General features: G+C 40.7%; 1 protein-coding gene across 2 annotated transcripts in view; it reads right to left on the bottom strand.

Moving 5' to 3' along the window:
- Positions 1–17,746, bottom strand: part of SHC4 (SHC (Src homology 2 domain containing) family, member 4) — a 115,278-nt gene that overhangs the window by 59,868 nt on the left and 37,664 nt on the right. For both annotated transcript variants that reach the window (XM_012728620.1, XM_004687820.2), the window contains exon 2: positions 14,755–14,825. In XM_012728620.1, the coding sequence (XP_012584074.1) occupies positions 14,755–14,825 (71 nt within the window). The remainder of the gene's footprint in view (positions 1–14,754; positions 14,826–17,746) is intronic.

Below are 17,746 nucleotides of genomic sequence, written 5' to 3'. Positions count from 1 at the left end.
AGAGAGAGAGAGAGAGAGAGAGAAAGTAGCAGTTTCAGTTAAGTTGCGGCAAATAAAAATGAGAGTAAATTTGAATTGCTGCAAGTGCCTTTCCAAAATAAAACAAAGTCATTTTCCCAGGGGACTTACCCTTCCTTTCCATCTCCAACATGAATCCTAAAAGAAATCAGCTAACAATGTGGACAGGACAAGTTGCCATCTGAATATCTCAATGCCCACATATTGATGAATGAAGGGATTTGTGAGTAACCGGCCCTCCCTCCCCATCAGTGTAGTATACAGTCCCTATTGTTCCCCGAGAAACTAGTACCTACTTTTTTGAAATCATTGCCTCAGGACATCAAGGCTCAGTGATCTATGTGCTCAGTTTTGTTCAACTCGATGAAATTAAATACACCGAAGAATTGGTGCAAGCCCACAGACAGACCCTTTAGAGCAGGAGTCTGCCTCCAGGGCTATAAAGCCCACAATGCACTTAGTCAATGCCCGCAGACACAAGGAGGATGGAAACCTTGGAAAGTTTCAGACCCCTTTATACTGTTATCAAGGGGCATCACTGCTGGGCAGAGGAGACTCAGCCCAGCAAAGACAGCCTATCCTTTTAGAAACTGACACTCCGGATCCCAGAATGGTCAAATAAATCCTGTCAGGGCTACCCACAGCATTTACTCTCACCTGGACTTATTACACCACTCCATTCAAATTGGATTGTATTTAAAATCTGATCCTAAAGTGTATTTGCAATTTCACCCAGCTCAGCCCCCACCGAACACAAGTTGTTCTGTCTGCTAAGTCATTCTGCCTTTTGGCTCATCAGTTGCACTTGAATAGAAAGAAAACCCCTCCTGTCCTCACCTTCCCTACAAATCTCCCCTGGCGAGTGAGCAGAAATAAAGTCCTGATTTTCTCCTATCTTCACAGTGATTTCCTGTAATGTAATCACATATTTCAAAATGCAAACACTTAATGCATAGCCTGATGGCTTAAACCCCTGCGAAGTGTTTTAAGCCTTATGAAAATCAGTGTCTTAAGTGATTATGGAAAGGACAGTAGAGAAATTTAGTTGATGTCCTCCAAAACATACCAGAATTTGTAAATCAAAAAAACTTCTCCTTTGGGATGAACTGAGCTTTTCTAAAGCTCCGTTTTAGAAAAATATTCAAATGTTTCTTGTTCACAAATTCAAATATGTCAGGAATTTTTCACATTGCATTTCATGCAAAATATTGTGACAGCATGTCTTATGGAGTTAAAGTGTGAACTGATATACAGTATGGTCACTTAAGAATCAATGCCATTTGTTAGAAAACCAACACAGGTAATCACTTTATTCACACATGTCATTGCAAATGACATTTCTTAGGCCTCTCTTCAAAGAAAGAGTTGGAATGATTTCAGATATTTAAGATAGTTTGCCATAGAGGTATCTGTAATATTGAGCAAAATGAGTGTGTGACTTCCACCACTATGTACAACAAACAAACAAAAGAGAATTCTGGTTATTTTAAAAAGCACTTAGCATAGATTTAATATGTGAAATTCATGTTGTGTGTTAACACACATCTGGAAGGAATCAATAACTGACCTAGCCACTCTGCTGTGTCCACTGTGAACTGCACATCTGCTAAGAATTCACCCACATGACCACTTACATAAGTGGTGACCAAACTTTAAAGTTCTGAAGAATCTACTGGGGAGATGGTCAAAATGCAGATTCCTGGGACCGTTTCTAGAAATTTCGATTTTTAGGTCCGAGTTCATGAAACCCAGGAATCTGCCATTTAACAAGTCTTCTGAGTGACCCTGATGCAGATCAGTTCATGACCCACACAGCTGACATCCTGGACCCACTGTACAAGATGTCTGGTTCTGTGTTACACAGCTTCGACAGATGGTTACATTCATGCATGCTAAGGATTTAGGTCACTGGTTCCAAGATGTTGGGTTAGGGGAGGCTATGTACCATGGTACATATGATGATGTCCCATTCGAGGAAGAAAATTTGTCTTTCCGTTAGTCAGTGAATATGCTGTGATGGGTATTGGGCAAAGTCTTCTCTGCCTCCTTCATCCTTACCTACTCCCTATGGACTTTCACCAAAGGGCTATTTGGAAGTGCTGAAGAGCTCTGCTCACATCACCCTTGGCACACACAGGTGGTGATGATGACCTGTATTTTCTCTCCCGTCTGGTGGCCTGGATACTGAGATGATCCATCTGCCCCTTATAATGCACTCCTGTTCTTAGTGGTGGTTCTTAACCTTGCCTGCATTGTCGAAACACAGGGGGCTTTTTAACAAATCCACAACACTGGGCCTCATCTCCAGACTTCATTCTAATTTAATTGGCACAGGGTAGGACTTAGGGACTGGGATTTATAAAGCTCCCGGAGTTTCCAGTAGAGCTAAGGTCAAGAATCACTCAGTCAATAATAGCAGTCAGCACGCCTTCCCTGTATGGGGGCCAGATAGTAAACATATTAAGCCTCTCGGTCTGCAGTTTCTGTTGCAAATATTCAATTCTGAAATTGTAGGATGAAAAGCAGCCCCAGATAATACATACATGAATGGGCAATGTTTCAATAATACCCAGAGACACTGAAATTTGAATTTCATACAATTTTCACATCATACAATACTCTTAGACTCCCTCACCTCCCGCAATAATTTAAAGCATGTCAAAATCATCCTTAGCTCTCAAACTAGCAAAACCAACATCAAGTAGGAGGCTGGATTATACTTGCAGAATGTGGTTTGCTGACCCTTGTGGGACAAATTAGAAATGTATTTGAGTCATTGTGGTCATGGTCGAGAGTGCTTGGTACTACAAATATCACATGCTTGGTTTCACATATAAGAAACCAAACAAGAAACTCAACAAAAATAAACAACCCCATCAAAAAATGGGCAGAAGAGCTAAAAAGACACTTCTCCAAAGAGGAAATGCAGATAGCCAACAAACATCTGAAAAAATGTCCAACATCACTCGTAATAAGGGAGATGCAAATTAGAACCACAATGAGATACCACCTCACCCCAGTGAGAATGGCACATCTTAAAATAACCAGCAACAGCAAATGTTGGTGAGATGTGGAGAAAAGGGAACTCTCCTGCACTGCTGGTGGGAATGCAAACTAGTACAACCACTATGGAAAACTGTTTGGAGGTTCCTCAAACTGTTAAACATGGAGCTTCCCTACGACCCAGCAATCCCACTCCTAGGTATCTGCCCAAAAGACGCAAAAACTCTGATTCAAAAAGATACTTGTACCCCCATGTTTATTGCTGCTTTATTCACAATTGGAAAGACATGGAAGCAGCCCAAATGCCCAAAAGTAGACGACTGGATTAAAAAGATGTGGTACATATACACAATGGAATATTACTCAGCAACCAAAAAAAAGAAACATATGTCTTTTGCAGCAACTTGGATGGAGCTGGAAAAGATCAAGCTTAGTGAAATAAGCCAGAAAGAAAAGGAAAAATACCGGATGGTTTCTCTCATAGCAGGAATATAACGGAACAGGCGAGAAAATAATGATAATGATAATGATGAACAGCTATACACCAGAGACATTTAGTGGGGGTGGAGTGGGGTATGGGATCAAAAACAGTGGGGGGAGGGAAATGCACTGGACTATGATGATGGCACATGGGTGATTTGGTGATGGGAAACCCAAGGGCACTGCAACTGAGATGGAAAAATGCACAAAGATATGTAAAATAAACTAATATAATAATAATAATAAACTTGAGATTAAAAAAAATTTCAGGAGAGAGACAAAACTGGCAAACTGCCCAAAGACCTGAGGCACACAGCAAAGAGGAGGAGGAAGAGGGGTGAAAACAGGAGTTCAAAGGACTATGGCGATGGTTTGTGGGTGCTATGGTGGTGGGAGAACTACCAGGACTGCACCTGAGAGGAGAAACCAAGTAATGAACAAAAAGATTAACAATGATGCAAGAAATAAATGAAAAAGTTTAGAAAAAAAACCCCACATATTTAAGTACTGACTTCTACAGGAAACCAAAAAGGGCTGTACAGAGAAGGTACTAGAATGCATCCTGTTCTGGTTCTGCTTAAGGAAGAAGCCCTGGGGTAAATATCCACTAGAAAAGTTATTTCATTTAGGATTCAGGCCTTAGTATTCATCCTTAGTAAAAAATACTAGGGTCTCCCCAAACTGTATATTGCTTTAACACTCATGCATTTGGAGTTCTGAATTAATTTGCTTCTCTTAAACAACGGAGGCCATCCATTACCATCCATACTTGGACAATGGCATAATGCTTTCTTCACACTAAGTCAATAAAAGTGTGTATATTACCCAATTAGAGTGTAAGTGTGTATGCTCATGTTATACTGTCTGCACATATGTAAGTTCCTATAGAGTCATACATTAAATTAAAAGGCTGATTTTAGCAACTACTTCATAAAGTCGATCATATTTTCTATAGACAATATGCCACAAGTGGGAGTTTAATTCTTGATCAACGACTCCGTGACAAATAAAATATAGATACTATAAACAGCCTGCCACAGAACAAAACCAATGACCAATTTATAAACCTCTTTAATTAGCTAAAGCACTAAAAGCATGCCCAAAATCTTATAAAAGAGGCACACACGCGCGCACACACACACAAACACACACACAAACGTAGTCTCAAAGCTTCTTGAGATGTTGAGCCACCACATAAAACTACAGCTCATTTGATTTGTTGTAAAATTAATACACTAGCTTTAACAACCTTAAATATTTGATTAACAATTTTGTAAACTTTAGATTTTATTGGAAATTTGGGGGGAATGAATCTAAATACAATAGTCCCAATCTTTTTGAAAAGTTGTTCAAAGAAATTTACCTAAAGTCTTCTTTTCCCTTTAAGGTAGAAATCTACTTTTACTGCATCTACTACTTAGCTATTTTAAGACCTTTACATCCTGCTTTTCTCCTCCTCCTCCCTCTTTTCTTCTCCCTTCTTCTCCTCTAATGCCTCCCCCTCTTCCCTCTATTATTCACTCTCCTTCCCAGTATATGATTATTACAGAATTATCGCGACACAGTGTCACTCTGTTCTAACCAAAGATAACTGCTCCAGGATTAATTCCCTGGGAATTTGATATTTGGCCCTGAGAAAAAACAAAGGTGGGAGTCTTGTACTCCTGCTGCTTTAATCTGGGGAGTCCTGAAACCTGTTCTTCTTTGGGTTAGTGTTCACTGTCATTCAGGGTCCATCAGCTGTCCTAACATCTTTACAAGAAAATTCCCTTTGGGTATAAGCTAAGCAGAATCATTTTCTGTTACTTAAAGCTAAAATAGACACACTAGAATTGTGTCCAGTAGACACATTAGAATTATTCCTTCCATCTTAAATCCTGGGTAAAAGCAAGTACTACTTTCAGTTAATGAACTAGAAAATGTGCATTATAAATGATAAAAACATGTTACCAGTTAATATATACTATTAGCTCCCACTTTAGTTCTTACATTTAGGATTGGGAAAACCTAACACTAAAGCCTTTTAGTGTTAGGTTGTCTATTTTAGATTACCTTACACCCCAACATATACACCTGGCAGGTGTATATGTTGTAACTGAAAACTCAAAGCTGTGAGTATTTTAAGAGTCTGATGTCCACCATCAGGAATGACTATGAGCATATTCCTGTTGTTTTCTCACTTAGATGTGATTTATTTTTAAAGATTTGTTTATTTATGCATACAGAACTGGGGTACAAGTCAGAGGTACAGGGGTGGTGAGGGGATTCACCAGAGACAGAGTGGGGAGCAGAACAGGCAGATCCACGAAGTACACTGCTGAAGGGAGCAGCGGGTGGGTCAGGAGAGGTCTGCTGCACCCTGGCTGGGGATCGAATTCGTATTGAAGCAGCTGCGGCTAGCTTGCAGTGCTGTGTCCTAACCCATTGCGCCACCAAGGAGGGCCACTTCGATGTGATTTTAAAGACAACTCAGGACGGTTTTAATTTCCTGAATCGTCTCCCACCTCTGCTCTAGTTGCAGTTACAAGAGCAGTTTAGTATGTCTAAGCCAAAGTGAAATCATTGGGAAACGCTACCTGCTGACAGGATTTGGAATAAGAGGACTGAGGTTTGAGTTGCAATAAAGAAACTGTGCAGTCCCAGTCCAAGGGTGGTCACCTGTCTTCTCTGAGCCTCAGCTTCTCCGGATCTGAAATGGGGAGTTATAGCGACCCCCTACTTCCAGGTTATTGTGTGGTCCATAAAGGAACATGGATACAAAAGCTCTGTGCAGTGTTAAATAAACATTAGACCTTTAGCCACACTCTCCTTTTGTCCCACTGCGATCCTCTATGGCTTTTGATTGGGCTCTTCTGTCAAGAAACAGAGTGAAGCCACTATGTTCTCCTTACCAAATTCTCTTGGCTTTAGTACCTGCTCAGGCTTTAAAGCCTCAAGTCACTCTTTACTTCCTGGCTTTGAATCCTTCCAAAAAAATAAAATTAATTTATATGGCAATGAATACTCCAAAAATAATAGCTCATCTAATAACTATCCTTTGAAAAAATGTAGTAAAACATACCTAACTAACGCAAAATTAACCATTTTAAGAGAAGTGAATGACACTTCTGTTGTTTATAAGTTCCTACTCCCGGGGGCCACCCTGTGGCAGAAGGGTAAGTTTCAGCACTGAAAATATCTGCAGCAGGAGTTTGATTCCCGGCCAGGGAGGTGACCCACATGGCCCAACAGACCTCTCCTGACTCACCCGCTGCTCCCCTCAGCAGTGGATTTCAGTCAGTCTGCCTGTTCTACTCCCTACTCTGTTTCTGGTGAATATTCACATGCCCCCCACCTCTGGTCCATACCCCAGCTCTCGTATGCATACATAAATAAAATAAAATCTTTAGAAGCTCCTACTCAGTTGTATGTTTTATGGCAGCGCAGATAAATACACTCTGTGTAAGTTTTTTTTCTTTCTTTTTTTTTTTTTTTGCTTTATTAAGGTATAAAATTGACAAATGAACTGGCCATTTATTTAAATTGTGTATATGATAATTTGATATATGTACACATTGTGAAATTAATCAATATATCCATCACCTCACCTTTGTGTGTGTATCTATAGCTATATTTTGTAAGAACATTTAAGATTTACTTTCTTCTGTGGTGGAGAAACTATGGGTGTTGTGGTGATGGAAGAGTTTAGTAACCACATCTGAGGGGAGATTAGGATTTCTTAACAAGAATGCAAAGCAATGGTACTTCATTAAAATAACTTTTTATAGTTTTTAAAAAAAAGATTTTCTCCCTTAGCAAATTTCAGTTGTGCACTACAGTATTATTGACTAGCACTACTTATACCTCAAAACAGTATTTATACTCTTGTCTCAACATCACTCCATTTCTCTAACAGCCCACCCAGCACCACAATTCTACTCTATTTCTATGAGTTCAAGTTAAGAGTAACCTTAAGTGATACCATTAAGTATTTGTCTTTCTCTGTCTGGATTATTTAGCATAATGTCTCCCAGGCTCAAAGCAGGGAAACTTGAAACTAGAAAAGGCTAGTTTCCCACATTCACACACACACACACACACACACACACACACACACACACACTCACATTGAAATCTCTAGCCATTACTTCCTGACATCTACATGTGTCTGAAAGAAACACCAGTTACATCCATTGCCACAGTGACACCAGTGTTTGTCTAGAATATTTGACTGCTATTTTATTATAACTGTTGTCCCCATCTGATAAAGGTTAAGAGCCTTGACCATGGGACACCGGGCCCTGATGGAGTCTTAGCACCTTTCCTGACCAACTAACAGTGAAACTTTTTGTTTTTAATTTTACAAAAGTTTATTTTTACATCATTTTGCACATTTTTTTTCCATCTTGATTGTAATCCCCGCGGGTTTCCCATCACCAAATCACCGTGTGCCACCACCATAGTCCCGTGCATTTCCCTCCCTTCCAGTGAAACTTTTTTTATACTACCAAGTACTCTCTACCTCCATCAGAGTGGTTTCCAATCCTTAGCATACTCATCATGAACTAGAACTAGAACTCCTGATTTTTTTCCACCTTACTAGTCTTCTCAGTTTATTCTTCACTGAGGAGTGTTCCTTTGCCTAGCAAGTTAACAGATTAAGCCATTTCCCTCCTGCCCAGGCCCCTCCCTGCTGGTGAACGTGCTATTAGGAGCTTTTGCTGCCATGTGGGTTACAGTCCTGCTCCTTCCTCCATGGTCTGCTCATAAGCAAAACAGAATCCATACAGAGATACAAACGCTTATACATGTGAAGCTACAGCCACATTCCTCAGGAAATGTAGATAAATCTAGCCCATTGCAAACAGTTACCTTCATTTAGCCATCTCATAACTCACATGCAGATATATCTGACCTTTCCCTCCAGATGTTTACATTCCAGATGCAGTTTATTCAGCTGCAGCTTGGATCTGTTTTGCATGGATGGCTGCCTATACATGGGCACTCCAGAAGTATACATTTGTCTCTGAACGACTTTAATGTCGTATTAAAGCCAAAGAATCATAATTTTAAGATAGTGCATTAAATTTAGAGAATTAAAATTACTCAGGAGCAATAATGTTGCAAGCAGGAAATTAGTCCAATTACAATAGTCTCTGAATTATGAGCACTGCTTCCTTGTTCTCTACCTTAGTACCCAATTACCCAAATAGGCTGCTTATTGTTTAGATCAGTGGCCCCATAAACAGCCTACTCAGTATTTTTTCCTCCCATAACATGGAACAGGGCAGATAAATAAACCACAACATGCAGCCCTATATGATCAACTAAAGAAAATGAAACTTTAGGTAGGAACCCCCCTTCTCCCATGGGGACACACACCACTCACGCTCTAACAGCTCTCCATTTTCCCTCACAGACCCCAGGACGGCAATCATGGGGATGAGGCACACCCACTTTGAGTTGCTGCTCCCCAGCTGTCTGGGTCTGGCGTGGGGAGATCCTGTGCAGGATGCCTCTTGCACAGTCTGCCTGATTTTATTACCAATTAGGAGCTACAAATGGAAGAGGCTAAATACAGGAAGAGGACAGAGCCGTAAGACAATGATCTGGAGATGTGTCCTGCCCCTTGAGGCAGATTATGTGCTGTGGTGATGAAGTTAACATCCCCTCACAGGTCCTGCCAGCTCTGCTGAGGGCAGATCCCTGGTGTGTTCTCCTCCTTCAGCATCTGAGAGAGGTCCCCACTCAGAAAAAAGAAGGAGCATCTGGAAGAGGAAGGAAAGTGCTTTCTTACTTGGTCTGATGTGGATGCTTCTCCAGGGGAGGGAATTCAGGGTGTAAATTTTAGTGACCCGAATTTTTTTAAGTTTGTGTGTGTGTGTGTGTTGCAGGTCAATTGAGATTTTTTCCCCACTATTTTAGCTTTGTTTTATTTTATTTATTTATTTTTTTATTTCTGCATACAAGAACTGGAGTGTAGGCCAGAGGTATGTCCCCATTGGACTCTCTGGAGATAGTGGGGAGCAGAACAAGCAGATGTACTGAAATACACTGCTGAAGGGAGCAGCAGGTGAGACAGGAGAAGTCTACTGTGCCGTGTGAGCAAGCTCCCTGGCCGCGAATTCAACTTGAATTTATGCTGCAGTGGCTGCCAATAGCTTCATAGTGCTGACACTTAAGCCCTGGTGCCACCAGAGAGGCCCTAGCTTTGTTTTAAAAATCAAAAGAACATTTTCTCTATTTTGTTTTTGTATTGCTTTCTTTTTTATTCATTTTTTAATTTATATCTTTTATATCACTGTGTATCCCTCATAAAATTTCCACCACCAATTCATCTGTGAATCATCACCATAGTTCCTTGTGCTCTTTTCTCCCCTTTTTTGATACCTTCTCTTCCCTTGCAGATTGCTCTGATTTATGGTTGCCTGCTATTTTTTTTATTAGTGTTATCGTTACTTTTCTCCCTGACCCCTAATTTGGTTCCCCTATAGTCATCCTATAGGTGAAACCATCCAATATTTTTCTTTTTCTTTCTGGCTTATTTCACTAAGCATGATCCCTACTAGCTCAATCCACACTGTTGCAAATGACATGGGTTTATCTTTTTTGATTGCTGAATAGTATTCCACCGTGTATATAAAAGATTTATTTGGGCATTTGGGTTGTTTCCATATCTTACTTATTGTAAATGGGGCTGCAATAAACACAGGGTTTCAGGTATCTTTTTAAATTAGTGTTTTTGTGTCCTTTGGTTAGATCCCTAGGAGTGGAATTCTGGGTCATATGGTATTTTTAGTAGTTTGAGAAACCTCCACACAGCTTTCCATAGTGGTTGAACCAGTTTGTATCCCCACCAGCAGTGTAGGGGAGCTCCTTCAAAAGAACATTTTTAGAGACAAGAACAAATGGCTGTCAGCACAATTTTCAACATCCTCTTCTTCCTCTTGATATTGTCTTCCAGATGTTTTGAAGGAAATCTTGACCTTGAGCATTTGTTTTCCTATAGATTTTCTTTCTCTATTTTATCAGGGAAAGCTTTCTCATTTTCCCTCTTGAATGAATACTCAGTGGTCCAGAATTATTAATGAAGAGAATAAATGCCTGGGTGAGGCCCTCCCTGGTGGTGCAGTAAGTTAAAGCACAGCACTATTAAGCTATCACAGCCACTGTGCATGAGTTTGATCCCTGGCCAGGGGGGTGACCCACATGGTGTGGCAGACCTCTCCTGACCTGCCCACTGCAACCCTCAGCAATGTATACTTTGTCAATCTGCCTGTTCTGCTCTCCACTGTCTCTGGTCAGTACCTCTTAACCTCAGTACCTCTGACCTGAATCCCAGTTCTGTATGTATAAACAAATAAATCTTTTTTTAAAATAAAAATAAATGCTTGGGTGAGAATTAGTAAAGAAAAAATAATAGTAAAAGCCACGAAGGGGTTCCTTCAGGGACAAAATCTGGAGTCACAGTGGAAAGATAGATGAATACTTTGGAAGGGGTGTGATTCAGAGGAAATGCTAAGGTAGTGAATGGCCCCTTGTCCTTGTATTTTTCTGTGCTATTTGAGTACTTTTCTGTGTTTCATATCCTGTGGATTTGAGGGATTCATCCTTCAAACAAGTGGCAGAAAGATCTATCCTAAAAATAACTCTACACCATCTCTCTCCTGTTTCAAATGCTGGCACAATGAATGTATCTTATTTATGGCTCCACATTAGTCTAGTTATTATCTGGAACAAAGCATTATTAGTAGAGGAATGGCAAGACCATGACGAAGGGTGGGACATCAACTTTGACGCAATGACCAGTGGCAATACTCAAGCTGTCAGTGTTCACAGCTTGATCTTATATTTGATGGCAAATGCCAAGATCCATTTATGATTACAAAAAAGAAAGTATTTTCTTTGGAATTCTAACAGTCCACTGAAAACTGCATTATTGGATTAAGTAGGATTTTGAGAAAAATGCCACTGTGAATATATGTAATTGTAAAATTTTGAAAACTGATTGACCACCATGTTTTAGTGATGACAATGTTAAAATGCCAATTGATAATAATTTGAAAATCAAAATGCATAAGGAAAGGAAAACAAGATAAAGGAGGAAAAATTAAGAGAAGGAAGAAGAGAAAATATTGGAAAGTAGAGTGGGAATTGGAGATTTTAGAGAAAGGAAATTATTTTTTCATACTGGTCACATGAAAACAATAAAATCATATACTCCAGGCCTCTGACTCTCCTCTGGGTTTGAGATACACTCTTACTAATGAGTGCACTAGTACTCATCTCTCATCAAGGTGAGAAAGCATGTTAAAAACAATCCTGATCTGAAATACAATGCTCCATCCAGTGAACTTAAGGCAGAGTATCTGTTGTACTATATAACTGCTAAGCTTAAACCTGCTTATATCCTCTTGCACAATATCCCAATTCATTACACAACAGAACTAGAGGTCAGTTCTATAATAATCATTTTTCTGTCCAGTCAATTGAGGTTTTTACTAATTTATTTTTACATCTTATCCTGTCTTCCTCCTTGTCTTCTATCTAATATTCTTTGGTTGTTTTTCACTTTCTCCTCCTATCAGGGCCAGGGGGCCCCTGGCCTGCTGCCAAGCCCACAAGACACAGCATGTCAAACTTGACAAGCTCCAGGGAAAGACTTTGGCAACCGGGAAGAGGAAAGCCAGAGTGATGCTGGAGACCCAGATTCTCCCGGACACATGGAAATCAGCCTCACTGCTTTAGAGCTGCATCTGGGCTACTGAAGTCTCTCCACTTCAAGTCAAACCACGTGGCATCTTAGGGCATCTCAGAGCTTTATTCTCCCATCCAGATGACCTCTCCCTCCCCTGAGTCATGGCCCGCAGCACTGTCTTGTATTAACTCTCCACAACCTTTATAAAACTATCTGCCTGGCTTCTAAACCTTGTTGTTGTTGTTGAAGTTGTGAACTGACACATTGTCCCTCCTACAGGAACACTGCTGTGCTGCTCGCCCATGGCTCCATCTCTTCTCAAACAGCCTTCCCCACCACCAAATCTAGAAAAGATATTCCAGCTTCCACAAATCTTCCCAGAACACAGTCTGCCATTCCTGAATCTGCACACTGACAAGGAGTCATATACAGACACCAGACACCTTCCCTTGGGCATGTATGTTACTCATAAATTGAGTCTTTGTGGCAAAGAAAAAAAAATTGTCTTTGCCACTTACTGAACAGTGGGAAAATAATAACTTATACTTTTTTTAAAGATAAAAAAATAAATACTAACAAAAAAATAGATACATAGCTGGGAGAGAAGTGGATCAACCAATACAGTTCCACAGAACATTCTAGCAACGTGTATCAGCAACCTTCAAACTATTTATATTGTTTAGTCTAGTGATAAACCTGGAGAACATCATGCTGAGCGAAATAAGCCAGTCACACAAGGATAAATACTGCGTGACTCCACTTATACGAGGAGCCTACAGGTGAAGTTCATAGAGAAAAAGTAGAATGGTGGTTGGTGATAATGGGATTGTGGAGGGAATGAGGAGTCATTAATTACTGAATAGAGTTTCAACAGAAAGATGAAAAAGCTCTGGAGGTGATGGTGGTGTTTGCATAGCATTGTGACTATACTTAATGCCACTTACTGTATACTTTAAAATGGTCACTTTTATGTTACGCATAAAAACGCTTTCAAATATTTCACAATAGTATTGTAGTGCCCAAGAGGAGGAAGATGGTGTCGAATATTTTTTTGCTTTTTCTATAAAAATCCTTATAACCTCACATAGGAAAAAAAGACCAGAAAGATATTCCAAAACACAACATCGTTTAAAGACAGTATTTCTAAGTGAGATTATGAGTGATTTTCCATTACATGCTTTTCTGCACTCTCTCAAAGTTCTAAGAGAACAGACAGTGTTTTTATAACTATAAAATTTAAAAGCTCATCCCCGCATCTCTTTCCTCTTACCCACCTTTATTATTAAAATCATGGCACTTATTACCATCTGAAAATATAATGTATTTGTACTTGCTTTCTTGCCAAAGTCTGTTCCTCAGCTAGAATTTAAGCCACATGGAGTCAGAGATTTCAAGTTTCAGGTACTTATTGGACAATTCATAAATAATTGTGTCGATGGATGGATGAAAGAAAAAAAAATCAATCATCCTCAGGTAAAGAATAGTGAGTATTTCTTTGTTCTTTGCCCCTATTTCCAGATACCTGAGGTAGCCTCAGCCTCACATTTTGAACCTGCTGGGGATTGGAAGAAGGGTTTTCTCCAGGTTTAGGATCATCAAGTTGAAAGAAAGTCTGAAATGCATTCCAAATAGGGTAGAAAATCATCTAGAAACCATTGTCACTCAAAAAGTCATTGAAAAGACTGAGAGTGTGAAAAAAGAGATTAAAAGGTGGAAAGACATGTAGCTGGCAGACAGCCAAGTGAAACCATGCATTTATTCATTTGAGCCTCTTCCATGGTCTAGGTTTGAGATAGCCACCAAGAGTAAACACATACATCTACAGCCAATTCCGTTTCATTTGATTTTAGAGGGAATCCTGAGGGTGGATGAGAAATTTAGAGAGGTAGATTTGAATACATCATAAAGAGGAGAGTCCACAATATCATTTCCTAAAGTGCATTTCATGGACCCCTAAAGATACACTGGATGTTTATTGACTTGATATGAATAAAGGGAATCTTGGACTAAAGAAATTTATAACTCTTTCCAATCTTGCTTTGAATTTAGCTTTAATGAATCTTGCCTTATATTTCTGCTTCTGACTTGCACTCTGAGAAATAATGATTCTGGTTCATCCACTAAGCTGCCTGGGATTCAATTCCTCCATCAGCTCCCTGTTCATAGAGGTGGAGACTTAAATAGGAAGTGAACAGATTTCTCCTGTCAAGGATGTCATCGGCAGGGAGAGGCCGCATTTTCTAATATTTAAAGGTCTTTCCTGCTCAGCTACTTCAGCAAGACTGAGATTCTTTAATACATATACTTTTAGTAGCTGGAAAGCCAGCTATTCCTCTGACTGTATCATCTTGTCAATTCTTACATACAATACAGATGCACCACCAAAAATTTGAGAAATATTTCACAGGATGAGATAAAAATCACTTATCCAAGGCCACTGAGCTTTGTTCTAGCTTCCAGTCATTTAAATGACAGCTCATGGTGGCTTTGAAGAAGTGCATGAAATTCCTTTGGAGAGAAATTATAACGGCTTTATACTGTAGCTCTCAGGGCCCCCAGATCTCTTGTTCTCTTACCTTGTAACTTGGGTTCTCATGCCAAAATCCAGTGACCTCATTGATTGCAGTACTTCAATACAGCCCATATACTGGAAGGAGGGGAAAAAAAGAAGAGGTAGGAGAAAGATAGCATTAAGATGTCTCTTAGTTGTATAGTGATTTCCTGATATCAAGTTACATTTGCACACTCAGCATACCATTGATATTTCTGAGTATTAATGGACAAGCTTCAGTTCTGTTATAAGACATCAGCTAAATCCAAACTATGTTGTCAGGAATGCAGCTAATAAAGATGAATGTGAGTTCAGTGGCTGGGAGCAGAGGCTCCATATGAATTTGAATTCTGACTCTGTCATTTCTCAGGAACGGAACCTCAGCAACTGCATCTCAGTTTTGTCTTTGTAAAATGGAGATTCAGTTAAAACAGTTGTGAATTAAATTATTTCCCACAGGGATTTGAAGTATAGCTCCTGACACACACATGTGAAAAATACTAGTGTAAGACACATAATACTGGAACATGGAATATATGAAGGGGATAAAATAAGCATATGTCAAATATAAGATTTGGCCGTATAAGATCTTAATATTTGCAAGATGGTGCATTAAGAAAGAAGGAAAAGGTTGGGCCCTTCCTGGTGGCACAAAACGTTGAAGCACAGTACTACGAAGCTACCCAAAAGCCACTTCAGTGCAAGTTCGATCCCCAGCCAGGGAGGTGACCCACATGATGCAGCAGACCTCTCCTGACCTGCCTGCTATGCCCTTCAGCACTGTAGTTTGTCGATCTGCCTGTTCTCCCCACTCTGTCTCTGGTGAATCCTCTCACCAGCCCTGCACCTCTGGCCTGTACACCAGTTCTGTACGAATAAATAAATAAATCTTAAAAAAAAAAAAAGGAAGGGAAAAGTCATGTCCCACATCAGGAATTAGTAAACTTAGCTTGAACACAGAGTATTAGAAAAGGAATTGTAACTTGTAAGTTGAAAGATAGTTTATAGTTCAGGTGGCAGCAGTGGGAGCTGCAGGAGAGAGGGATGGGAATCCATCAGGGTTTGGGGAGCCTAAGTCAGCAGCAATGTGAAGCTGGGTTAGTAGTGAGGAAATAGTGAGGATGCCCCCCTGGTGAGGGAAGTAACATCAGCCCCCTCCAAGAAGGGGTAGGGGCATAGGAGGGGACAGACTCAAATGGCATTACAGAAATAGATCCTACATGATTTAATCAAGAGAATGGGAGAGAAGGGTGAGTCAAGGATGACTCAGATGTTTCCAGCCAGGGTAGCAGAGAGAACAAGGACTCCATTAACAGGAACAGGAAAGTCTGGACAGGGGAAGAAGACGGTTTGGGACCCGTTGACTGGAGGACGTTGGTAGGGCATCCTGGAGACAACAAAGTGGAGGTTGAAAACTGGATATTGGAATCCCAGAGAATTAGGCCAAGAGATGCGGACTTAGTCTGCTCTTCCGAGTGAGGCTGTGGAAGTAATTCCTCTCAGCAGAATCTTCACTGGCGGGGCAGAGTGTTTCTCAGCGTGAGCTCAGAAATGTCCTGAGAGTCTGACTGAAAATGATCTGTCGGCTCATTGGAATTGATATGCATCCAGTTCAGCTTTCTTTTGGAAGCCTTCCAACTCTCTTTCTGCTTGGAAATGGCAAAAGCACTGTAGGAAGATGGCAGGAGCTGGAGGGAGGGGTGTCAGTAGAGTAGGGGTGCCTCCCCAGACTCTTCTTGCATGGGCAAATTCTATACATTTCCAAATATGAGAAAATTCTATAGATTTCCATCTAATGAGCAGGCTGGTCCAGCAAGTGTAGCCTGGCATTCAGTGTTGGGGACATGTGCTAGTTAGGACAGACCCCTGGCAATCCTCCATCTGTTCCTGTGCCCCACCCCTCAGGGGATCTCCAGTGTTGATACTAGAATTTTTTTGACCATTTCTTTTTGTCCCACTAGTACTTAATTCCCCAAGGCTTGAGTACTTCAAGGAAGTGATGGCTACAGAGTTCCATTCAATAAGCCACAAGGTTAGCTGGGATAAGGCTAAGCCAGGTTTAGGGGGCATGACAGAAAGCCCACCTCAGAATCACCATGAAAGGAGATCCCAAGGGTCCTAGCTCCATGTGCTGATGGGCTGAAAGATGTTCATATCTTTTCTCCCACTGGGTGCTCTGGCTTTCCCTGCCTTCGGTCTTCTTCTATTCAAAAACATAGCTATTGCTCCCTTTTTTCTGCACCCCTAGCCCTGGAATGGATCGAATCCCTGCACTGTTTGAGGAACAGGTCTGGGTTACCCCGCTAATTCCCCCTGTGTGTCTTGTAGGTTCAGAGGTGTGTGTCATCTTTCTCTGAGACTGTAAATTATTAATTTAAGATGAAGTGATAGCAACCGACCAATCAAGGTACACTTTTTGAAATGTGTGACCAAGCACCAGAGTGAGTTTTTTCAAAAATGCCTATCAGATCATGTACCTTTGATGCTTAAAAGCCCTGGTACTCACCAACTAAACAAACACTTCGCTTCTGTGTGTCCTGGCTCCTGCCTGCTCCTGTAACCATTCTTCCCCTATGTCCTTTGCTGCCACCTTGACTTTCTTGCTACTCCTCAGATACACCCAACCTCTTTCCCAACACAGGGCATTTGCACGTGCTGCTGCCTCTTCTCCCATTACACTGTAGGACTGACTTCTTCTCATTCCCTGATTTTAATTCAAATTTTACCACTTCAAAAGCCTCCTCTTCCCTTTATCACAACCCCTATTTATTACCTCCATGCCACTGATTGATTCTAGCATCTGCATTAGCTTGTTGATTGTCTTCATTCCCTTGGTTGTTGGTACCCTCAGAGTAAAGATCATGGTCACCACTGTATTTCCAACACTTGAGACAGTGCCAGGGACACAGAGGTACCAAATAAGTACTGGCTGGAAGAACAAACAAAGCTTCATTGTTCAGTGCCAGTGGTGTCTTTAAAATGAACAGAGGGAGTGGGCAGGGATGGAGAGAGGTGAG

This window comes from Condylura cristata, unplaced genomic scaffold, assembly GCF_000260355.1.
Source record: "Condylura cristata isolate star-nosed mole 26May11 unplaced genomic scaffold, ConCri1.0 scaffold00023, whole genome shotgun sequence".
Taxonomy (NCBI): Eukaryota; Metazoa; Chordata; class Mammalia; order Eulipotyphla; family Talpidae; genus Condylura; species Condylura cristata.
The sequence above is the reverse complement of the archived record's forward strand: the minus strand, read 5'-3'. Positions and strand labels throughout refer to the sequence as shown.